The following is a 25,828-nucleotide window of genomic DNA, read 5'->3' as shown; positions in this document are numbered from 1 at the left end:
TTTAATCGCCCTGGTGATTGATCCACCTCCATCAAGCCTCAACTGAACAGAGGTATTCTGATGCAGGAGTTGTAGGTAATGGATCAATCCTTCCGGGCATGCCATTCCCCTCAGCTTCATCCACAATTTTTCTCTGTTCACTGTGTCAAAGGCCGCCGTAAAATCAATATATAAGGCATACAGAGGAGGGTTATTAGCGGACAGGGCTTTATTTCTTAGACTATTCATAATTAATAAATTATGCGTAGTAGAATATCCCGTTCTGAATCCACTCTGAAAGCGGTCCAGGATACCTGAATTTTCTGCCCAGGTCTGCAATCTCTGTAAAAGTAAGGATGCAAATAATTTACCTGAACAGTCTAACATCGAGAGCAGGCGGTAGTTTCCCGGATCGGATCTATTTCCTTTTTTAAATACGGGTACCAGAATTGCTTTCTGCCAGGTCTCCGGTATTCTACCCTCTTGAAGCACTTTTTAAAAGAGTATTTTTAGGAGGTTAGCCCAGAACACTGGGTTTTTCTTCATAAGCAGATTAGAAAGCCCATTCGGGCCAGGAGCCCTTGAGGCTTTGAGTTTAGAGATCTTATCAAATTCACCTGGAAGGGCATCGGAGCTGGTATAGGTACTCCGGTTATTATGGGATTGGCGACCCTAGTCCCGTTACGTTTCTCAAGGAAATTCACCCATTCCTCTGCATCAATCGGGTTTATTTGCGGGGTTTCCCTGCTTCCCCTCGCATCCCCCAGGAGCGCCCAGAAATTACAGGAATTTCTTGAGCAAATAATCCTCACAGTCTTTTGCCAACATGCCAGTTTTTTTGCCCTTTTCCATTGTTTCAGCCAAGATCTATACTTGTTTTGTATCTCTTTAATCCTGGCATGAATAGTAATAATGGATTTTGTGGTAGCTCTGATTTTACGTATCTCCCTTCTAAGTGTACGTTTAGCGTCTCTTATTGTCCTATCATAGGTCTCAGTCGAACCCTGTTCTCTAATAACCAATAATGATTGTTTGGTTTTATATTTACCAGTGAAGTTATAATTCCACCCTTCCAAGTCCTCCATAGATAATTTAACAAACCTATCATAATGATCATTGTCCCAATCACCGCAATCCCGGCAAGCTCTAGAAATATTTTTCGGGGGTGATTCGATATAACTATTCAGGGTTAGACTGAGACCATTATGATCACTCCAATCATTCTCAACCACTCTCATATCATTCACCAGGGATGCCACCTCCGCACTAGCAAAACAATAGTCCAGGGTATGATGCGCCCCACCCGCTCCCCATGTGAAGTGACCTGGACGGTCACTCATAGTTCTTCCATTTAGGCATTCCAGCTCCCAACTCTTCATGAAACATAACCATTACTTTCCTTCCTCATCACTGTTATGTTGCATAAGAGGATAAGGGTATAGTAATTTATTATTGGTCTACCTCCTTCTCCCTTGATGAGACAATTAAAATCTCCTGCAATAATAATGAGATTACTTTTACATTCACTCTTCCAATCACTCAGCAAATCATGCAATCTATCTTGAATTTGGTCACTCGCAGATGCATCGTGGGGGTTATAAAGGTTAATCAACAATAACTTAGCCCAGTGGTCCTTAATTAGTGTGACCACCTCCACCGCATTAATGTTATCCTCAAGATCGGTGGGTATTTCTCTTGATGTTATAGACTTGGCCACCCCAGTCATCAGACCACCAAATGGTCTTCCCATTCGCCCTTTTTTAGCAGGAGTGTGGTATAGTTTAAAACCGTCTATCACAATCGGAGCAATCAACCAAGTTTCTTGTAACATAAAAAAAGGATAGTTCATAATGAAAGGTAGTGACCCACTAGTTGCAATAAAATGTGTAAAACCCCTCGTGTTCCAGGACAACAATGAGCAAGTTCATGGTTTATTTATAGCCATGGACAGAGCTTCTGCTAACCACTTGAGAGTATTCTGAATATCACTCATTTGTACTTGCTTACCGGTAGTTAGGGAGAATTTGATTTTGTCATTGAATTTAATGGATTTAGATTCATCCTTAATCAATGGATCTTCGTCGTTAGGATTAACATCCACCCCCAGCCCCACCTGCGCCAGATTGCCTCTATATTTACGGATCAGCTGTGCGGAAGCCAAAACCGTACAATGGAGTGCCTTTACATTTGGGTTGGTGGTTCCACAAATGAGAAGTCCTCTGACCTAATAACTCTTAATTGAGGTATTAAGTGAAGTTTTTCAAGCATAGCCTCTCGTGGTAACCACTTGCCTCCACATTTTTGATTCAAGTTCTTCACGATGCAGATCCTATTTTCATCTTTATTTTCATCTCTGGCTGGGATAGGACATGCCTTCTCCGAGTTCATACTTTCATAGGTACTGTTTAGACTGTTCCTTTGCGGGGTGGAAAATTGGATGTCCATAGCAATAGGGCTGTCAATAAGAATAGAGTCTTGACTGTCATTACTCACTGCGGATATTTCTTTGGACTTCTCCGGCAATAACCAGCTCGTGAGTGTTCCCGGGCCCTTACCTCGGAGTTTCTTTCTTTTCAGAGCCCTTTTTTTAGCTTTTTTAGATTTCTGCTGGGGATTCGCTGTATTGGGAAGTGGAGAAGCCACATCCACTGGAATGTGTCTTAAAGCCGCTCTCTTAGCCATTCTGCGCTGTTTTTTAGTCAAATGAATCTGATCTTCTTTTGGAGGGGGCTCTCCCCCCTCTGTATTAGTTGGAATTATCAATATGTCAGGCTCCTTAATTCCTTCAGATTCCACTCCGTGGGATGAACCTGAACCAGGTAAATTTAGCTGCAAGACTGTATTTACATGTATTTTCCCACATAGTTTTAGGAGGATTTTTAGTGCAAACTGTAAGGAAGATAAGGACGCCTGCAGATCGGCAATCGCGGCAGAATTCAACAGTGATAATTCGTTAAATCGGTCGGCGTCGTGATTCCCAGGCTGATCTAAATCAATCAAAAGATTAGGTGATTCCGACAAACGGCCCGAGCAGAGAGACCCCAGGGCGGTATTTTCTGGTTGCAGTACCTGCGCCTCAATTGTCATGCTTGCTGCCCCCGGAGTGGGCACCTTCTTGGGGTTTCCCAGCACCTCAGAGTTTGTAGGGGGGGCCATTGATTTCTGTATGGACAGGCATGAATCGAGTAATTAATTATTATCTATGTCATCAAAATTCGTCAGGTCCAGGGGACGACTACCATTATTGATTGTAGGGCGAGTCTCCTCCGTATGATCTGTAGGACGCACATGTGGTATTTCTTCAAACAATGCCGGGATAGTGCCTCTAGTCTTAGCTGGGGAGTTTGAACTGTCCCCTCCAGGCAGATTATTAACAGGCATCTTTGGATTATTTGTCTTACCTTTCCTCAAATTGTAAGACGTTTTAGCACTGCTCACTTTTGGCGGCATTATAACTCAAAAAGAGTGGGCTCGAGAGTTAGCTAGTGGGATCAAAGGAGAATATATTCCCCCGCAGTCTCCCCTAGTTTATACGTGTATTATGTAGAGGCAGTACAAACAGACTAGAGCCACCACAGCAATCAAGATGTAAGGCTTTAAGAGTAGCTGATAATGCCCCACATACACTATAATTTGAGGGTAAGTAGATCCAGCCAGTATCTTTAACCAGCAATTATAACCCTCCAAGCCCGGTGCCAGTATTCAGACACCCCACTGATTAATCAGACAAAATCAGGCAAGGCAAAGTCAGGAGCGCACCAATCTTAGTACGGCTGCACCTTACCGCTCTTTACCACACTTTTCCTCCGTGCAACGAATGGAGTCCCGTTGCTGGAAGGACCAAACAGGAGGTTGCGGTCGTAGCGGGAAACTGGCAGCCGCGCGTCAGTGTCGGTGGCGGTGGCGAGCAGGTAATAGGAGCGGCGAGTCGAGAACAAACGCAGGCGCTGACTCGCTTCGCCTCCTGCAACCCTCCGACGCTGTTCCTACTTCCTCAGCACTCTCTTCGTCACGCTCCACACCGTAGAGGAAAGGATGCTCGCAATCCGAAACCGAGCAGAGAACTGGCCGCTTCCGACACATTTATTACAAGGCCTTTGTAACTCAACATACAGTAAAAGAATCACAGCAATACTATCAAACCAATACAACACAGTCAATACAAGATATATACAAGACCATTGGGGTCTAAAGGGATAAAGGCACAAAATGTATTCATAACCTAGAGGGGAAGGGAAATAGGCAGTGCAGAGAGTCTTTAGTCCCCTTCAACATCAAACAAACACCTAACTAAGAGGAAGTCCAAACCATAAGAAGAGAGGAGCCTTATGCTCAATAGTACATGCAGTGCAGGCGCACGGGGTTGTTCCAATGGGCAAAACGGGTCTCTTCAGGGGTCTCTAGCAGCTCAGGAAGGTGGGTGAGGCGATGAAGAATAATAGATTCCCACTATTCGAGGAGGGCCTCGACTTGAAGGTAAATGTGATTCCAAGGTTCAGGAATAGTTTGCTAGTTCGCAATAGCAGTGGAAAGGAGAGGGACCCCCAGGGGCCACTCATGCATAATAATGGATGGAGGTGCTAGGGGCCACCGGTTAGGGGTAGGTTTACACACCGACCCCAGGCGCACTCCGGACCAAACTTTGCCAGTTGAGTCCACTTCGGTTGTGGGTTCTACTGCGGCAATATGACGGCTCTGTGGCTTTCAGTTCTGAAGATACAGTGAGGATTCCCAAACGGGACAGTGGTGATTTCTCCACTCCTGATTGATGGATCAGGCCAGTTTCACTGAAGTAGGCTTCAGGGGCAAGAGGGTCACAAATGCAGTGAACCGGAGGCTGGACAACACGGTAACCGCATTACTCCGGCCCTGGCACAAATGTCTCACTTCAGACCTGGGAATGGCAAGTGTTTGAAATTCGGTGTGAGGGTGCCGGGGACCCTCTCATGTCTTGGGGTCTTCAATCTAGTGCAGGGCAGCAACCGGCACAAGCACCCCCATGTAACTGAGCTTTGCACCTGCTAGGAGCTGTCTGCATAGACAGGCAGCAAGGGGTTCACTCTCTTTTAATGTTCCGCCCAGGATCAGAGACTGGCCTCTATTCCCGGGGGACCTGTCACCAACTATTTGAATGTCCCAACTCTGAGTTGTTTTTGTTGTTGTTGCTTTGGAGTTTCTTTTTTTTTTGTATTGCTTACAAAGGTTTGTTCTAGTTCATTTGAATGCAAGGGCATTTTTTCTCCTTGAATCAGGAGCAGGAGTTGGGGCAGTGACCAGCAGCACCCAGGACCATATCCGATCACAAGAAAGCAGAGAAGCGAGACTCTGTGATTGGAAGAAAGGGGTCGTGCAGTCCACGGTGGGTGGGTGGAAGATGGGGGTATACGACAATGCAGGAAGAGAGAAAGAGAGAGAGATATTTAGGACAAGTCTCAAGAAAGAAAACCCACAGAATATGTAAGTTGAATATAATATGTAATGTAGCTCATTTGCTTTATGCACCTGCTGTAGCAATCTGTATGCAAGCTGCAGGTCACAAGATTGTATCCTGGAAGTATTGGCAAACCATTTAACCCTTGTCAGCTGATATATTGAGTCATTTTGAATTGGTGCATGCATTGGAAGTGTCCGGCAAGCAGTATTGCTAGTGGGCGATCAATCTTTCAGTTCACAGGGTTGATTAACAGTCTAACAGTCATCCAGGTTCAACTGGCAGTCACACGTTTGAATCACACATGGCCTGACTCCACGCTTCATACTTCAGGAGTCAATACATTGAGTACTAGCAAAATGTGTAATATCGCCTGGTATTCCAGTGCTTGGCAGGAATTAATTTTGCATGAAGCGATAGACATAAATGGGCAATTTGTGTATCAATATAATTAATAACACAAGATAAAAGGGCTAATTCGGTATATCAATTCTCTCTAACACATCAGCCTTGCCATTTATTAATTTCTCCATTTTCAATCTGGGGCTTTACATGTGTGCTTTGTAGTGCTTGCATTACAAGATGCATTCTCTCTTCCCATGGGATATATAGAAGTGCTTCCACCTCATTGCCTTCTAACACTGGTTCCTCCACTTTAGCCATTATCTGACAAAGAAGGTTTTAGAGCTCTTCAATGGGAATTTTGTGGTTAAGCCCCCCTGGCGACTGGCCGTCTTCTCATGATAATCGGCAGCTATTAACCTTATCTTTTTTCGCCATTATAATGTATGCATAATGCACCCCACGGGTGCTCCAAACTTTTTTCGCTCTAAGGAGGGAGCCCCAAATGATCATGTTGAAATGGGCAAAACGGGAAGTTTTTGTTATTGTAATGTTTGGGAGGGATGGTGGGTCCAATGATGCTACCCACCTGGGTGTAATCTTGTGAAAGACTGGTCCCGGTTTTATTGGCAAGTCCAAAGAGTCCTACCAAAAAATTCATGTAAGATGCTCCAGTTCTCAAACAGCAAGTGACACCTAATTATGTGTTTCCTTTTAAATGTTACTTCTTTCTGTCTCTCCCTATAAATATATTAAATGCACAAGGCCCTACCTAGAAATGCTCCGGCTCTCAGATAGAAACGGACATCCCCCTCCTCCCTTACATAAAGATTGCCAGCAAATACTCGAGCAGCTTCCCAATATAAAGCCAGGCAAATCTGCCTGCTCAAACTCGTTTACCAGACTCTATTAAAGGTTTAGCAGATTCTGAAAACACTAAAAATGTGGGCGATTCGGGATTTGCACAAATAGTTCGACACAAGGTTGCACCTCATTCTCATTTTGCATTTGATTTAGTTGGCTTCTTCCTTGCAGAAGTGCTCTACATTATGGAAACAAGTTTTTCCCCAGCATGAACCTATTTCAAGAAATGAACTTAGCATAGGGGTCGGAAACCTTTGGCTAACCAGCTGTTTTGGACTATAACTACCATAAACCCTAGCAAGCATAAGCAAGGGAGAGAGATCCTTGGAGTCATAGTCCAAAACATCTGGAGACTTGCAGTCTGCAAGTCCATGCCATTGAAAGTGCATGGATTCCTTCACCTCAGAAAGTGTTTAAGTTGTGTGGTCCTTTCAATTGACATAGGGTGATATTTGCCCTGCCTCACCTTTCCCCAATTCCCCAAAATGCCATTGGAAAGAAAACAAACGTGTTTGTGCAGTGTGTTCATGTTTTATCAGGGTGGGTATATCATCACGTGAAGTTCTGATGATGCTGTCCACGAATCATTGTGTACTTAGCAAAGAGTCGACTCTGCGAGAAACTCCTACAATTCTGACGCCTATTTGCCAAACTCTAAAGATTACTTTTCCAACCCTGCATCATTCTATTACGCTTCTTTGCAAACTTTAAAAGAATGCTGAGCTGTATGGACATATAAAGTTCACGTGTTTTCATCAGCTGTGTTTATCTTTTTCTCTTTGTATATGACGTCGTCTAAATGTGAAATGTGTAAACCAAGCAAGCCAATTACAATTAAGTATTCACTCTTTTCATAATTGATTGAGGAAAAACAACATTATGTGCCTTTAATTTCCCTCTGCTTCTTCCTAAAAATGTAGTGGCGTCCATCAAGCACATGCTAGGCAGCAGACGTGAATGTGGAATTCAAAATGTAAAAGTCTCAGAGCAGCTTCTCTGATGTGGCTCCATTTTCTTTTTTTTATATGATGGAAGCCAGAGACTACTAAATTGCACATTTGGGAACAATTTCCACTCAAACGGAAGCTTTTCAATTCGGTTTTTGATGGGCCCAGATACTCTGACTTAATATTACCATGAAAGAGATATTATACACCATTATGTCTTTTTTAAAGGTATTTCAAATGAAAATGTTATTGAAAGGTTTTGTAATTTCACAGCCGGTAGGATTTCATTTTTCCCTCTGAATCAAAGTACAGTCGAAAAGAGGCCATGAAGGAGTTTGAATGGAAATGGCCCGGGGAAGTGTTAAATCGGCGATAAAGTCATACATTGTGTTATCAATTTCTACGGGTTTGGCTGATTCTAAATGTATGTGACTATTTCTCGGCATTGGGTTGGGTTCATTCTTGCCAAAGCACTTTGCTGGCCCATATGTGTGAATACGATGCTGCAAGGCCCTATCACAGAAACTGCAGCAGGAGCCTGGTTTATACAGACCACCTGCTCACTGCCCAATCTCCAAAGCACACTGCATCAGCACACACACTGCTACTGGCACTTCCGTTGCACATGCACTGCTCATCGATTAATACGAACCAGCAGCTCTGTACTAGTTCTGAATGTACAATAATGTACCCGCCTCCCTCGAAGTGGCGGAGGTGAGCTTGGGTCTATTATTTACTGGAAAAGTCACAGGCGCAGCTGTATCCAGCTAACAACATGTCCCATTTTTGGTAGCATGATGCGAACACAGATCAGATCATACTGCCACTGCAGATCCTGATATGAGACTACACAAATTGCTTATCAAGTGTTTGCAAATTCAATTTCTGAATACCCTTTTACCTCGTTAGAAAATGTGCAAACCGTTCACAAATATGTTTTTTTTGTTTAATATCATCTGCAACACATTTCACGAATCAGATTGGTTCCTAAAGCATTTGTTCTTAACCGGAAGAGTTTCAATCAAATGTTCTAAACAAATGCCCGATAGGCCACCGAACCACACGATCATGATCATCTATGGGTAATAGATAACATGGGCCAATCAAGCGTGATGTGCTCACTCATAGGTATTGAGGAAGCTCGAATCTAGCTGCTTGACACACTTTCCTGAAACTAACCCTACTCATTGGAATTCCTGCAACTCACCCTCATCTCTGGAATTTCTACAAGTAACTGTGCTCCGTGGAAGTCCTGTAACTCACCCTGATCACTAGAATTCTTGCAACTCAACCTACTCAATGGAATTCTTGCAAGTAACCCTAATCACTGGAATTCCTGAAAATCACCCTAATCACTGGAATTCCTGCAAGTAACCCTAATCACTGGAATCCCTGCAAGTAACTCTACTCACTGGAGTTCCTGCAAATCAGCCTAATCAGTGGAATCCCTGCAATTTACCCTAATCACTGGAATTCCTGCAACTCACCCAAATATATGGAATTCCTGTAACTAACCCTACTCACTGGAATTCCTGCAACGCACCCTAATCACTGGAATTCCTGCAAGCAACCCTAAACACTGGAATCCCTGCAAGTAAAGCTAATCACTGGAATTTTGGAAAATTTGCTAAGGTTCCATTTTGACAGACTGGTGAATCTGAAGTTCGTCCACAAGGCCCTAAATAATAAACCTTGTATAATTGGATGAAATTATTATAGACACATTGTTTTATGTAAGGCATCAATACTAATACATGTATGTACATCTTTATCAGTTAAGACAGAGTTCAGATGAACAGCTTTAATGCAACAAAACCCTTGAATCTAAGCAACCATAACTCGCGCCGCCACCGTGCACTGATAATACTAACACCCACGACATGAAAGGTGACATCACAATATCTGAGCCACTTGTTTTTGCTTACTAACACTATTAGGCTAGGTTTTTTTTGTTCTTAGTGACAATCAGAATTTAAAAGGTGCTATATATAGAGTTTAATCTCAGCTCATTGTGCACATACATGGGCCAATAAGTAGGCCTCAAACACACAATTAATGTGTGTACCTTATGATTAACTCCAAACGTATTTTTATTTTTGTGGTGCTGTTGTTTCTTTCATCCTTACTTCATTTTTCCTATATGTGCCTCCAATGTGTATGCCTTATGGATTGTATATGTATTTTTTCTACTAGCACAACTGTGTGATACATTTTCAATTGTTACCTACTTATTCCATGTTTAACATTACGCAAAACGCTCATAAGGTAGCATTTATTATTGTACTATCGGAAATTACCAGATAAAAAATATTGTCCTTCTATGGTGCATTCTGCAACCATTGCCTATATGTATGTTTGATTAGGTTCCTGTATTAACAACAACACTTGAATATAATGTGTTGTTTACATGGGTACATTCTTGAATACATTAAGTAGTTTATAATAGATCTCCCCAACACCACTAACATCTTGTTACCAACATTATAAACCCACCCCTTGTAGGGACTTCTCATTAAAATTAATTGTATATGTGATTTCATCGGTGATGTAATCAATGACATTTGTGATGTCATCTTTCATGTCCTGGGTGTAAGTCTTAGCAGTGCACGTTGGTTTTGCAGCTATAGTTGCTCATCTTAGCCTAACTGGGGAATTTCTGGGGGTTATCGGTTTTACCTGTAGCCATAACGTCCCTTTAATAAAGTTTTTTCATTGAATTTCATAGGTTTTCATTACTGCAACTTAACCATAATGTCCCTTTAACAACGTTTTTTCACTGAATTTCATAGGTTTTTATAAGTGCAACTTAACCATAACATCCCTTAAACAAAGTTTTTTCAATGAATTTCATGAGTTTTTACCAGTGAACCTGAATTTCCTACAAATTACTAATATCATACTTACTCCAATATAGCAACATTGTTGTCCAATTTAGAAAGTTTCACCTTAAAACTGCCATTCTCCACCTTCTAGTATGATTTTGTACACTTCTATACACGTTTCGCAAATGTTTCCACTGTGTTGTTGTTCAACTATGTTTGCGAAAGTCTAATGTAATGGCAGACTGTACAGCCATTGTCACGTGTCCATGCACGCGCCCGGCATAATGACATGTTCGCCAAAATGTCTCCACACTTTGCAGACGTGTCCGTGATTCGCAAACATTTTGGAACTGCATTTTCAGCTGATCTAGGATCTTTGAAGTTCAAAATTGACCCTGGCACAGCTCCTACACCTATTCGTACTCATTATCCATTAACAATCTAGCACACAGCATCTACTTGGAAGAATATTAGCAAAACTGCTATTTATCTTAAAAAATGTCACTAGCTATTGCCTTCCCTCCTCCCCAAGATCCACCACCAGATGGAGAACCTACATAACGAAAGAAACACAATAATTCAAAAGACAATGAAGAAGAACAGGAAGATGAGGCAGCGGAAGTGCCTACCAAAATGCACTGAAGTTGCCACCTCCATGCGCTGCCACACCAAATCCAACCACTGCAATGCTCTCAGAAAGGCTGTTGCTTTCTTAGGAAGTAGTAGGTGTCTTCTTCTACCTCATCCTCCTCAACCAATACTGTAACCTCATAGCATACTTCTTTTGTACACAAAATCCCACCAGCTAACTTGCAAACAATAACAAAAGGCTGTTGATCCATAAGACAACAGTACTCTGTATATACTGCAACACTCCACTCTTAAGGGGGGAACAATTTCAAAGTGCTTTTGAAGCTGTAATCAAGGAGCATGAGAAACACTGCCCCCTACCTTAGATGTAACACACATGCAACATCTTCCCCTGTCCACCTGCCCCTCGATATTTGTGGTTGCTGCTCCTTGCCTCATTTCCCTATCCACCTTACTTTCTGGCCTCTCCTGAAAAATAAATAAATAAATAAATAAAAAACCTAAAAAAGGTCCCTTTAGGAACCACCTTTCACAGTTATTATAATTATTGTTATAATTATAATTGGTTATTTATAATGCGCTTAATACCCAGAGGTTTCTAAGCACGGACCCCTGGATCAAACCTGTGTTGCTCCATGTCGTCTTGATTCCAAGGGGAGCGCATTTCCCCTGAGCTATCATCTCAAGACAGTTAAAAAATAGAACAAAAAAAAGCTTATAGACTCCATCTACTTTACATTTTTCAGTGAAGTATTTAGATTCAATAAGGTTTTCCAACATTCCTATTAGCATTTTCTAATATGCCAATTGAAGTAATGGACAATTTGTATAGAAGAGAAAAAGAAAAAAGCACAGAAACAATTTGCTGTCCGAAATTCTTTTCTCTTGTATACAATAAACACTGTAATCCATTGCCCTTTATGACTATCCACAGTATTAAAAATCACTTTTAAAAAAATCTACATATAGCCTATGAACACATTAAACTTCCACCCAAATGCCACTTAACAATGTTCTACAAATCGTTTGCATCTGCATTTCCCATACTTTTACCAAAACATTATAAATAGTGATCCTGTAAATGCACCCATTTATTAATGTATTTATTTATTTAGTTATTTATTTATTTATTTATTCTGATTTATAAAGCACACAACAGCTCGGGAGCATCATGGCACTGGTTGCATAGGGGGTGAACAACTTAGTTACATAGGTACCAGTAAAAGTAGGTCACACTTAGTTACAAAGAACAACACAAAACAAGACTTTGTTACATTGGTCTGGTTACATGGGGGGGTGAACACTTAGTTGCATAAGTAGCAGTTAAAGAGGTCACCACTTAGTTACAAGGTCAGCAAAAACAAAACTTAGATACATTGGTCAGAAGCAGCGAAGAGAACTCATGGAAGAATAGATAGTTTGTAGCAAAACTTGTGGATGGATTTAATTAAAGAGAGCAGTTTTGAGCTTTTTTCGAAAAGCAAAGAGGGACGTTTCTGTCCTAAGTTCAGAAGGGAGCACATTCCATAACTTGGGGGCTAGGTATGGGAAACCTATTCCTCAAATGCATTGTGCAGTGAGAGAACAACGTAAATTAAAGGGGAAGTATGGATAGATAAGTGTTCATGGGAGCCCAGGAGGAAAGTGCAAAGGGATGCCAAGGTATGAGGCTTGAAACACCTTAGATTGGCTGAAAATGCTGCATGACCCAATACGTAAATCAGAGTAGGCATTTGTCTTTGCCAAGGACTAGGCCCACTGTCTATGCACCAAACGTATATCGCTATTTTGTGCACTTACATTTGGACACTTTGGAAAATCAAACACAAAACAGATTTGCAAAATCATGCTTTCAGGTCCTTACTGATACTGCTTGCGCAGGTTTTTTGTAATTCAGTACAGCTCTTCAGGCTGTAGCTGCAAGCAAAATAAGATTTCCAATTCAAACCTAGGACTTTGGGCATGGTTCATGCCCCAATAATCAGAGTACACAATAATGAAGTAATTGCAGAGCAGTAGAATGAGTAGGTCACTGCACTTCATCTAGTACTTTAAACGGATTACCCAGCTGCTAGTGATGGGGTTCCTTTGTGAAGGTGCCCTTTCTTCTTCAAGTGTTCGGTTTCGAATAGGAGAGTGAGTCCTGTTCACCTTAGCCCTGGGTTATTCAATAACTAACTATTGTTGCAATGAAGCAGTCTTGAAAAATATTGATGGTGCTATATATATTGTTAGAAGTCAGCTGACACGTGTTTCGACTCTCTAGGGTCTTTCTCAATGCGTTTGGATTGTGAGACAGTCATTGCTGTGAGGTTGTGGAAATGAGTCTGGCATGCAATCCCAATATCTTGTCTAGGTATGGTGGCTAATAAAGGTGGTTAACAATTTGAAGGGGTGGCCTGGTGACCACATGGGCACCTGGTTCAGAGTCCTGGCTAATTATCTACTGATTAGAATTGTCTCAGAGTTGCGGTCCTCACTGTGATCTGTTGATGCAATCCTGTGCAGTATTTCGAGCTGTAGCCATGGGCAGACTTTTAGCCAGAGACCCCAAAAAATGTCCCATTCAAACCTATCCCAATTTTGAAAAACTTTACCACATAGCTGTTCCCTGGTGGCCATGACCACTTTAACCCCATTGCCAGTCCCTCGTGGTCATGGCCAGTAGCCAGATTGTCCGAGGCCATGACTCAGACTATATGGCCACTGCCCATGCCCACAGTCTATGACACGTGCAATCTAGCAACTGCCCATGTCCACAGGTTATACCTCAGTCACCAAAAGTATATCACTATTTTTTGTACCTACATTATGACACTTTTCAAAATAAAACACAGACACATTTGCAAAACAATACTTTCAGGTGCTTGCCAATGCTCCTTGCATGACTTTGCTGCAAATCCATCCATAGTGTTGAAATGTACGTGCAAAAAATAGTTATATAACTTAGCTCCCACTTGACGATATCCATTCAGACTTTACACAAACTTTCAAGGTTGGGTCTATAATATTTCCAAAATCTTTTGTGCACATCCAACAAATGGCAACAAAGTTATAAGCCATCTAAAAAATGTCAAACCCCCCTCTAATTTTGCCCCCTCTTCACAAAATCCCACCAATTTCTTTTGCAAAAACATTCCGATCTGGGTCTTAAATCATTTTGCAAACTTAGATGCAGATTTGTGAAACTGCACTAACTGTATAAGCCTTTCAAACTTTGTCAGACCCTCCCTGTAATTGTGTTCCCTCTTGGCAAAACAGCACCAAACTTCATAGAACCATTCAAGGTCAGATCTAGAATGATATCGCAGAATTTCATGCAGTTTCATTCAGTTATGCCAAAGTATTAGCCATCCAAAAACAGCTTTTCACCAACCCTGTAATATAAAAATATGCCTGCATGCCCCCGAACATCTGAGATTTGGTGAAAGTCCATCCAGCGGTTTGCGCTGCAGATGTGAGCTATTTTTTTTTCTAATGCGCCTTTAGGGACTGCCTATAACACCCTGGACAAATCCTCACCAAATTGCTTAATCTGAGTGGTTCATATACTATTTTTGAAAAGTTTGTTGAAGATTCGTCCAGGGGGGAAAAGTTATAAGCCAACCAAAAAGTGCTCTTCCTATGGGTTGAGCAACATGCAGGCCGTGTAATTATAGGGTGGCATTAGCCTCCCTATAGTCAAAGTTAAAAATAATCATCCATAGGAAATGTGAACATTCGATGGCTAATGACATGTGAGATGTAAGACAGATCTGTATGACATTTGAGACCTTGAGATATCTAATACAAGATTAATTGTTCTGTACCGTTTGTCATGGACAGTGCAGTACAGTTCCAGTAAAGTTGGAAGCATGCAGGAATATATATGTTATTCTTTCCATTATAGAACTGACCTTCCAGTGGTTTGTATTGCATGTTATTTAAGTCAATTTGCCTGCAGCTAACGCATGCTGCAAGCATGGCAGTGGTGCAACCAAGTAAAGCCTGTCTGTGCCCAACCATGTGCCAAACGCAGAAATAAACCACATTGCAGCTGGATTCCTCCCATTTGTCACTCACGTGAGGAGGACTTATGTAGGTGGACCTTTATTCTGCTCCTCTTCTTTGAAAGGTAATTCAAAAGCTCATTAACTTAATATTTTAAAGGGATTGTTGAGCGGAATCATTCAAGAGTATAATAATATTATTTCAGTTTAAAACATGCTCCCTATGACTGGGTCTACAAGCTTTTGATTACAGGGATGCTGTGTACTGCTAGATGTTTGGTAAGAAATAAAGATGCCACCCAAGGTATGAGTGATCTCAGCAACTGGATCTCAAATGTAGAACTAGGATATGGTTCAATGAGTAAGTTTATCATTCTCAAGATAAAGGGAGGAATGGGTGGTTGGGTCATGTTAACTCTTAAAAACCGATCTCACAACATGAAAATAAAGAATACATTCTTGCTGGAGTCAGTACAGGAATCTAGAAACCTGAAGAACACACATACCAACCCTGCAGTGAAGGGTCACACCCTATCAGGGCAATACAGAGGGTAGGGAATTACACCACCAGACAGGAGTACTTTGTTTAAACTTCCCCAAAGAATTGGTCTTGGTATGGAAACCATGGAGCTGAATAAGCAACAAGTGCAACAATCAGAATGCACTCTGGTATGGAGGGTCCCTCTACATGCAATTCCACATCCATTAAAGGTACCTGTAACACAATGAATCAGGCTTCAACCACCAAATGCAGAATGACCTGAATGGCACCAAAACTGGGTTATTTCGCCAGGGTATGTGTGAAGGAGATGATGAGCCCCAACAAGTCTGAAACACGTGTATGGGGTTGCTGTTGGTACTCTTGCTCAGAGGAATTGCCATAGCATTTCGGTGCTGGACTGCCCATGTGGGCGGGACAAAGACTGATATGCAAATGGGTATTTCCCATCTGTGAAAGGTGCAGCGAGCAAAAAGCGTGTGCTGCAAACTCTCATCTCAGAACAGGTTATCATGCCATGTTCTTTCTGGGGAGGAGCGCCTGTACCTTTTTTTGAAATATGTGAGAAGGAGAGGCCCAAGAAAAAGTGAATCCAATTCAAAGTGTGCACCATGTTGATGCCCAGGGGTCTGTGATAGTCCAAGGACACCTGGCTGTGGTTTTGCACTAAAATGGCAGGATAATAGTTTGGGAACTGGCATCCGTTCTGTACCAGATTGCAAGTTTGGAGTCAGAGCCAGCAAGTTCTGCCAGTGGCAGTGATCCTGCTTGCTGGTTCCAACTAGGTTGAGAAGGATATGACTCTGCGTCTTGCCTGCCCTTATGCAGTTCCCTTTATGCACATACTAAAACTGGTTTGCTCGAGTTGCCATGACCATAGACAGAGGAATGTCAGACTGCGAGGAGGGGCTAAGTCTATGTGACACTTTGTCTCACTGTTTTTCTATCTCCAACTTTGCCACTCAATGTGGGTCTATAGAAGCAACCACCACCATCAAGGCAGGGGACATCAAACCCTGCAATGCAAAATCATTCCAGAAGTTTCTAACCGAAAGCTCAGAATAGTTATATGTGAAATGATACCACTTTGGCATAGACTAAAATGTTTTGGTTGTCTTCTATAGACCACCAGGCACTAGTTCGACCTACAGCTCCAGATTTATAGACCTTCTAGGGTCATTATTACTTCTTGTTCTTACCTGATGGTCCTAGGTCACGTAAATCAGTGACTGCAACGTATTCATACAGTTGTGTTGAGCTACTGGAGAACCTAGGCCTATGTCAAAAAGTGTCTAGTTCAACCCACACGAGTAGCCAAACGCTACATGGGATATTTTCGTTTGATCATTAGATTAAGTTAGTAATCCAATCCCTTTGACTGGGTCTAACCATTTATGTATTTCATTCAACAACTCATTTGGACTCATTACAAGTATGGCGGTGCAGGAACAAATTGGCGCTAATGGAATTACTACCACATTTCCTGCACCGCCATACTACGAGTAGGGCCCTGGAGTGGCGGATTAACCTCCAGCATCATGGTGGAGGTAAATCATCCCACTTTCCACTGGAAATTGGGAAAATCGGCAGCAGTAATTCCACCAAAAAAGCCCTATAGAGTCGAATGTACACTCATAAAATGAGGATTAAATCTGACACTGTCATTTGTAATCCAGCAGTAATTCTGCCAGACCAAGTTGCCGGTAACTGTAATTCCATTGGGTGGTATTCTGGACGATTTACTGCCAGAATGCAGCCCAACTTGTAACTACACCAATTCTCCTATATTGACTCTCCCATAGAGAACCCCCAACCCCAAAGGACTGCCAGACATTGTATTCTGTAATGAAGGCATGTCTTGACAAGGGCCACCGATTTGTGTCCCAGGTCGGATTAAACTCTGGAAGCAAATGTTGATTTTGATATAGTAGTGATAGCCTATTACTCTCATATGTCTTATATTGCTAATCACTTCACTACCATATAAATAGGGAAAGGCGTAGCTACAAAAAATGGCAGAACCACTTGGTACTTTGCCAATCTGACTAATTCGAAGGAGAAACGCTGTAAAAATGAAGCTGATTGGAGGCTGGTTTCGCCCCAATTAGCCACACAAAAAGATGTTAATATTAAGACTTTTAATGACCATAGAAATGTAAAAGTCTTTGGAATGCCACTTTCTCCCTCTTGCATTCCAATCCCATCCTTAAAAAGCCTATTCCAGATAGAGTCTGCCTTATGGACCAACATATTGGCCCTTCTCTGGACCCATGCCTTGCCTATATACATAAAAAAAAAACTATTCTGCTCAAGTAGGAGAAGATTGAAATGTCAATATTAACTCTGCTTTTCTTAACCTTTCGCTGTGGGAGTCCCTCAGTGCTCCTGCCTTTCCCTATTTTTAAAAATTCCGTGTGTACAACCATTGTCTCTTCTTTTAAGAAGATGTGGGATGTATTTGTTCTCCTACAATAATGATCCCGTGTCCTCTTACCCATTGCAGGGAGCTTGGTTATTATCTCTAATCTCTAACCTGCTGAATTGTCCAGATGTATGTATGCCTGTTGTCTGAATGTAGATAGACAAAAATGTACCCAAGTTGAGTGCCCAACAATGAAGATCCGGCTGTGTGGTACCAACAAAGTCCTTTTTGGAAAAGTCTTCTTGGTTCAAGTCTGTTGTGTCCCCTCGAAAGCCAGTGCATAAGGTGAGGAATTCAAGCATTAAAATGTATGATGGGCAGAATCTCAGCCCCCATATAAAGCCATGTACTAAACTCAGTGGAGTCTCTACTTTATTTTTTCAATCCCAACACCAGATACCCTTAGTCAATGCTTGGATTTCATCTAGGCTTGACTATTGTAATATGCACTATTTGGATCTCCTTAAATGTTGCATATGATGCCTTTGATTGGAGCATAACCCTTCATCCCGAATGTTATAGCCCGAATGGGATAGCCCATTTCTCACTCGCTCATGGCCTTTTGCAGAAAAGGGGATCCTGTTTAAAGCAACCCGCACAGTTCAGAAAGCTATTGGTGGCAGCAACGCTTGTAATCATATGGAACAGTTTTGTCCTTACGGTCCTCCAAAGCCCCAACATTATTCAGATAATTACATTCTAATGAAACTTGTTTGTAGGACAGTTGTAAGAACATTTGCAGTTAGGGCATCGCATCCCTGTATCTCTTTTCTGATTCAGCTGTGCCATATAGAAAATCACATGATTTCAGGAAATTACTGAAGACATTCCTGTTTTCCTTGTAATCTGACTATCTCTCCTATCATCTATGCTTCTCCACATGATGCCACTGGTACTATGAATTCTCATTGAGTTGTGCAAGATCCACTATACGCAATTTATTCATATACACACACACACACACGCGCGTGGTATCATTCCTCAAATCACTTTGGGTGCTGCCTATGCTCACATACAGCTCCAGGCTTCCTCGATAAGCTTGCAATATATTTCCACAGAATACACCTTGTATTGAGCTCGTACCCTCTTCCTATATGCAAACCATGCTGCAGCTCCGTAATGGTGAGTCTCCACTAACATAATTGTTTAGACCGCAAGGCCAAAGACAGTTCCAATTGCACTGTAATTTTGATACACTTTGAAGTGTCTGCAAGGCATAACGTAATGTTTCATTTTGGGATGGAATGTAGGTGCATTTCCTCATATGCCTTAACTTACATTGTGCGGCAGTATACTTCTAGGGCAATAGGACAATGCATGGATGTTCATATTCACAGCCCCCTGAGTCCTTACACTGTCCCCTCTGATCTGCCCCCAAACCATTTTCTTGGTTGCATTCTGAGTCTGTGACGTTAACAATAAAGGAAATATTAAATTACTATATTGGAATGCACTATCTACACCATATACATGACATCATCTACCCCATATACACTTCAATTGATTACATATTACAACTTCCCTTGAGAAACACTAGATTTTAAGATCTTAAATTATGTCATGTTAATGGTATTTATAATGTGCACTGCTGTTATTTGTATGGTCTGCAGGTACTTAGGCAGATCTGGAAAAAAGAGGAAGGGTAGGGTTTCCTAGTTGGAGGAAGGAGAGTGTGGAAGTGCTTTTGTTGTGTTGGTAGTTTTAGTTCAGAATTTTTATTGTTGGTTTGCATCTAGGTGGAATGGGTTGGTGGCCGTGCAGACACTTGAGCCCTTATAGTAGGCTGATGTGCCCATGATGCAGGGCTGCAGTGACAATTTGGAATTTGTGTGAGCTATTGGAGGTGGTTTGGCGTTTTGCCATTTGGTGAGAGCTTGGGTTTGTGGTTGCTGTGTAGTGGGCGGCATAGTTGGTCTGTGTGTAATGTGTGTTCACGTGTATGTACCATATTAGTAGGGTTACTGCGGCCTAAGGATTCCTAGAACCAGGGTATAAGGTTGAAACATTGTTGCACAGGTTGGTTTGCTGATTAAACTGAAACACACTATGCAGTGGTTAACAAAGTTAGGTCTCTCTTTCACTGGTTAGCCATTCTTCTTGGACCACATGACCCGGTAATCCCTAGCCAAAACCCATTACCTTGTGATGTACCTCTTTATATTAAAGCTGGGCAGTTCTCTTAGACCATGGGCCATGGGTTGGCGATGTAGGTCAGCAAATCAAAGAGCCATGTTTTCTGTGCTTGCCTGAAGGTCAGGTGTTCCTATATTGTACGTATGGCCTCGAGGTGGGAGTTCCAGAGTTTCATTGATACGTTTGAAAAGGTTGATGCATCATATTTGATTTTCGAATATTATTTTGGGTTCAATGCATATGTCATTGTTAAACCTCAGGGTTTATGTGGTCAGTAGAGAAGGAATTCTGCTCTTTGACGTACATTGCTCTGTGAACAAGGCAAAGTGATTTGAAATTGTTTATTTTCTTGACTGGTAGCCAGTGTAGACATCATAGTGGTGGCGTGAAGTGTTTTCTCGTCCTGAATCTTAGGATGAGTCTTGCTGATGCATTCTGGGTCTGTTGTCATTTTTTGGTGAGGCAGTTGTCATGACCACTGTGAGGGGGCACAAGTTGTGCAACAAGCAGGCTCCCACCAGAACCCTGAGGGCCTTAAAACCACTGCAAAAGGGCTCCTGCAGCCAGTCCCGGCACCTTTGTCACCAGGCTCATATGTAGGACAGAAGGGCTGTTCAAACTAGGTCCCATTTATGTACCTGGGCCGTTAAATCCAACATGGAAGCACCCACACAGTCTAGTTCTGGGAACCAAGCCATGTGGTCTAATGTTTTGGGTGTGGCAGGCTCGGAACTACTTGCCCTGGTACTACTTTACCTGGGTTATATAAACCACACCCTGACGGCAGAACATGCTTCGTGTTATTCTGGAACCAGCAGCGTGACGCTCACCGTGTCCAGCTCCTGGTCTTCAGCATCTTCCTGTAATCCTGCAAGAACAAGAACAAGATTATTCTGTCTTACCTGAGAAAACACCATCCATCACTCAACATCTCAACTGGGCTGCAATCTGTGGAAACCAAGAGAAGAAGAAACATCACTCACATGTGATCACTAGCTTAAGGGCTTCGGCGAACTGCTACCACAGCTGCTGTGCGAACATTGCGACCTGCAATAACGAGAAAGAGAAAAACAATATTAGAACGCGCGCTTCCAAAACATCGAATTCCATCAGTCTTACCTGGATTCCGTCGCGCTATGCCACGCTTCCATCCGGAGCACCACAATAACATCTGCAAAGGAAAAGAGACATATTCAGGTTCGCTTTCAATATTAAACAACCGCACAGCGCTGTACTACCTTAACGTATTCCGGGGGCCTGGTTTTCATCACGCTCTCATCCACTCGCAGCACCACAGTGGCATGTGAGGAGAAGAAGAAGAAAACACATGTTAAGTTGCTTCAAAAGACAATAAAGGTATTTCTCACGGATAGTCCATCCAATCAAATAATTACTGAGAAAAAACAACAAAAAATTCCAATGGACAGAAGAGGCGGAACAGGCTTTTCAAGAACTCAAGAAAAGATTCAGCTCTGCGCTAATTTTATGACATCCTCGCCCTGATCTCCCTATGTAGTGGAAACCGATGCTTCCAGCGTAGCTATGGTAGCAGTACTCTCTCAAACAGATCCAGAGACATGCCAATTACACCCCGTGGCCTTTTGGTCACTTAAATTCTCACCACCAGAACTTAACTATGCAATTACAGACAAAGAATTGTTGGCAAAAAATCAGCCTTCAAAGCCTGGCGGCAATATCTATTAGGTGCCAGACATACCATCACCGTAATCACAGATCACCCAAACCTTCAATACCTAAAGTCATCAAAAGCCCAATCGTCACAACAGTTGCGGTGGGCTCTATTCTTCGCAGAATACGATTACGTAATAACATACCAACCGGGTGTTCAGAATGGGAAGGCTGATGCCTTGTCTCATATGGGTGTTGAAGAAAAAATGAACAGTACCCTGGACTCTGTTGCCATCATCCCAAGTGATAAACTACTGAGACTCCCCACCACATTGACTCTGAGTGAAGTTCAAGATATGAATCAAACCTTAATGAACCCTGAGATCTTGCAGAAAGGGAATTCCCAAAATGAACATCACACGGTTCTGGATGGATTACCCTACTTCAGGGAATGACTATATCTACCAAGTAATGATCTGCAAGAACGGGTCATGTCTGGTTATCACGATTCCCTGATCGAAGGCCATCCTGGAATTGCTAAAACTCTAGCCAAAGATAAACGGAATTATTGGTGGCCAAGCTGGCGTAAGGACATTGCTCGATTTGTTCTATACTGTGGGATATGTGCACAGAATAAATCACAAAAACAGAAACCAGCTGGCCTCCTACAACCACTAGATATTCCACTGGCTCCCTGGCATACTCTTTCTCTTGATTTTATTATGGACTTACCTCCCTGTCAATGTTTCAATACCATTCTGGTGGTTGTAGAGCTGTTCTCTAAAATTGCACATTTCATTCCATTCAAAAGACTTCCTAACGCTACCAGTCTGGCAAAAGCATTTCTTGAACAGATTATAAAACTGCATGGTTTCCCCTCAGTCCTAATCTCAGATCGTGGAAGCCAATTTGTATACAACTTCTGGAGGAAATGTTCTACCATGACACAAATCGATGTTCGATTATCCACTAGCCATCACCCCCAAACGGATGGACACACTGAAAGAACAAACCAGACATTAGAACAGTATGTATGTTGCATGCTGCATCAAGTAGAACAGAATTGGAAAGACTTGTTATGGATATCGGAATACGCATACAATAACTCCATACACACCAGCACGGGTCAAAGTCTGTTCTACACAATATTCGGAAGACATCCATGTACCTCTGAACTAGACTCCCCCACGACCTTGGGAATGCCAGTGGTAAAGACTCTACACGCGAGCATAACCCAAGCCTTCAAAAGGGCAAATGAACTTTTACTTCAAGCCAAAGACAGACAAAAAAAATTCTCGGATCGGCATAGAAAGAAAGCTCCCGATTACTAAGTTGGAGACGAAGTCTGGTTGGCATCAAAACGGGTGCCCATAAAAGGTACCCAGACCTTTCGTCCAAGATATCTAGGACCCTATACCATCGAATCAGTGATAAATCCAGGGCCGTCAAGTTAGCCTTACCACTAAGCATGCAAATTCATCCGGTGTTCCATGTGTCACTTGTAAAACCTGTACAACCAGGAACCCGAGTCTTAACACCACCAAAATCTGTGCTAGTTGATGGAGAGCTTGAATTTGAAGTTAAAAACATCCTGGATTCGAAACGTACCAGATCTAAGCTATACTATTTAGTGGACTGGAAAGGGTGCAGGCCTCAAGATAGAACTTGGGAACCAAGTGAACCTATTCACGCACCACGTCTGATTAAGAGGTTTCGCCTGGATAACCCTAGCAAACCCGGACCGGACAGGAAGGATACCATGAGAAGGGACTTGGGGGGAGTGCTGCCATGACCACTGTGAAGGGGCACAAGTTGTGCCACAAGCAGGCTACCACCAGATCCCTGCGGGCCTTAAAACCACTGCAAAAGGGCTCGTGGAGCCAGTCATGGTGCCTTTGGCACCAGGCTCATATGTAGGAACGAAGGGCTGTTCAAACTAGGTCCCATTTTTGTAAATGGGCCTTTAAATCCAACATGGAAGCACCCACACAGTCTAGTTCTAAGAAACAAGCCATGCTGTCTAGTGTTTTGGGTGTGGCAGGCCTGGAACTACTTTCCCTTGTACTACTTTACCTGGGCTATATAAACCACACCCTGACTGCAGAACATGATTTGTGTTATTCTGCAACCAGCAGCGTAACGCTCACCGTGTTCAGCTCCTGGTCTTCAGCATCTTCCTGTAATCCTGCAAGAACAAGAACAATATTATTCTGTCTTACCTTAGAAAAGACCATCCATCACTCAACATCTCAACTGGGCTGCAATCTGTGGAAACCAAGAGAAGAAGAAACATCACTCACCTGTGAGTACTAGCTTAAGGACTTCCGGCAAACTGCTAAAACACCTGCTGTTCGGACATTGCGACCTGCAATAACGAGAAAGGGAAAAACAATATTAGAATGCGCGCTTCCAAAACATAGAATTTCATCAGTCTTACCTGAATTCCATTGCGCTATGCCACGCTTTCCATCCAGAGCACCACAGCAACATCGGCAAAGGAAAAGAGACATATTCAGGTTCGCTTTGCATATTAAACAACCGCACAGCGCTGTACTACCTTAACGGATTTCGGGGGACTGTTTTTCGTCGCGCTCTCAACCGCTTGCAGCACCACAGCGGCCTGTGAGGAGAAGAAGAAGAAAACACAGGTTAGCTTGCTTCAAAAGACAATAAAGGTGCTGCGCTTTGTACTTTCTCTTACCTAGAAACGTGCCTCTCCATCCGGCACGCCAGCATCAAGACCTTCGCACCCAAAAAGAAGGAGATAAAGACATTAACAAATTCCCACCATAAATAGAAAAAAGACTAACAATCCTACAGGCCTACCAGCAGATTTGGGGTCACAGCAGGCCTGGTTCCAAGGAAGGCGTACTGCACCAGTGAAGCAACTCGGGCAGCTCGCCAACAAATATCAAGCGCCCCTGCACAAGAAACGCAGGACGAATAGCTCACCCTGCAAATAACTAAGGTGAGAAAAGAACACGGTGGGAATGGAATCAGTCAGAGGGAGGTGGGAGATTCACCCATTAGAGACAGTTATCACAAACCCTCCCTTCTGTAATTGCAGATTCATTATTCAGCACTGGGCAACTACGCATCCAGGGTTCCAGATCTCAGAGCCTTCCAGATGCCCCCGGGGATATCAGGGGAGCGTAACAGCAATCAGGCATTCCATGTTAGATACTTTTGGTATAGTCTATCCTTGATATGATAAAATAGTTGATGGAAATTGTTCTGTGAGGGTTGGTGGGAAAGGGTAATATCTGCTTGACAGTATGTAAGTGTAAGAAGCATTTCTTTACTACTGTGTTGACTTGAGGGTCCAATGTTAGGTCATTGTCTATCAAAATTCTAAGATTTGTAACTTGTTTGAAAGGATTGCAGTGTGGTTCCCATTGCAGTGGGCCACGGCGTATTCAGTAGAGAGGTTTTAGGCTTGAACATTATTTCAGTTTTGTGTGGGTTGAGTTTAAGCTGTTGCTGCTTATGTAGGGATTGGTTTGGGATAGAGATGAGATTATTTCGTTGTGTTACTTGCATGATAGTCATCAGTGCAACTCTGTTTCCTTGACTCAACTTTTCAGAACATACTGTTAAACTCAATTTTGAAATGTCAGTAACTCCCCATTATTTTACTACCACTTGTCAACATTGGTATGTCCCACACAAATGTATCATCACTAGTATAGTTTGCCTAATTGTCAGGCAACAGCCTTCGGTGATGTGAAAGCTAAAATCTGCACATTTTAAGGTATGAGCTGATTGAATGTAATGATTTATATTAAATGAAAAAAGGTCTGAGTGATACTTTAAACTTAAATTGCACGTCATTAATGTTAAATAGATCAAAACAAAATTAAAATAATTTCACCAGTCAGTCTTCCATAAGGAAAATATCCTCTGTGTCTAGGTTTTAATGAAATCAAAAGCAGTAACTTTAATGCACTTCTGTGTGTTTACTGTCTTGTTAAACAGAGCAGAAAAAACTTCAGAAGTTCAATGTTAGTGTTCTATAAGGAACGGGACAGAATATGAAGGTATTTACAAAGTTAACATTTGTATTACAGATCACACAATGATTGTTGATAGAACAACCTATTGTTTGACTGTTTTAGAACTACAAATGGCTTAAATTGCACATGTACCCTTTATTAAATGTTACAGAAGCTCAAACATTAAG

General features: G+C 42.2%; 1 protein-coding gene across 1 annotated transcript in view; it reads right to left on the bottom strand.

The window, feature by feature from the left end:
• Positions 1 to 25,828, bottom strand: part of MALRD1 (MAM and LDL receptor class A domain containing 1) — a 3,359,462-nt gene that overhangs the window by 2,739,900 nt on the left and 593,734 nt on the right. Inside the window, exons 15-16 of the mRNA XM_069646615.1 lie at positions 23,796 to 23,833; positions 2,271 to 3,141 (exon numbers count right to left, since the gene is read on the bottom strand). Coding sequence (XP_069502716.1) covers positions 2,271 to 3,141; positions 23,796 to 23,833 — 909 coding nt within the window. The remainder of the gene's footprint in view (positions 1 to 2,270; positions 3,142 to 23,795; positions 23,834 to 25,828) is intronic.

Source organism: Ambystoma mexicanum, chromosome 2q (assembly GCF_040938575.1).
Source record: "Ambystoma mexicanum isolate Mex_15411 chromosome 2q, UKY_AmexF1_1, whole genome shotgun sequence".
Classification (NCBI taxonomy): domain Eukaryota; kingdom Metazoa; phylum Chordata; class Amphibia; order Caudata; family Ambystomatidae; genus Ambystoma; species Ambystoma mexicanum.
Note: the sequence above shows the minus strand (reverse complement) of the source record. Positions and strands in the feature narration are given on the sequence as shown.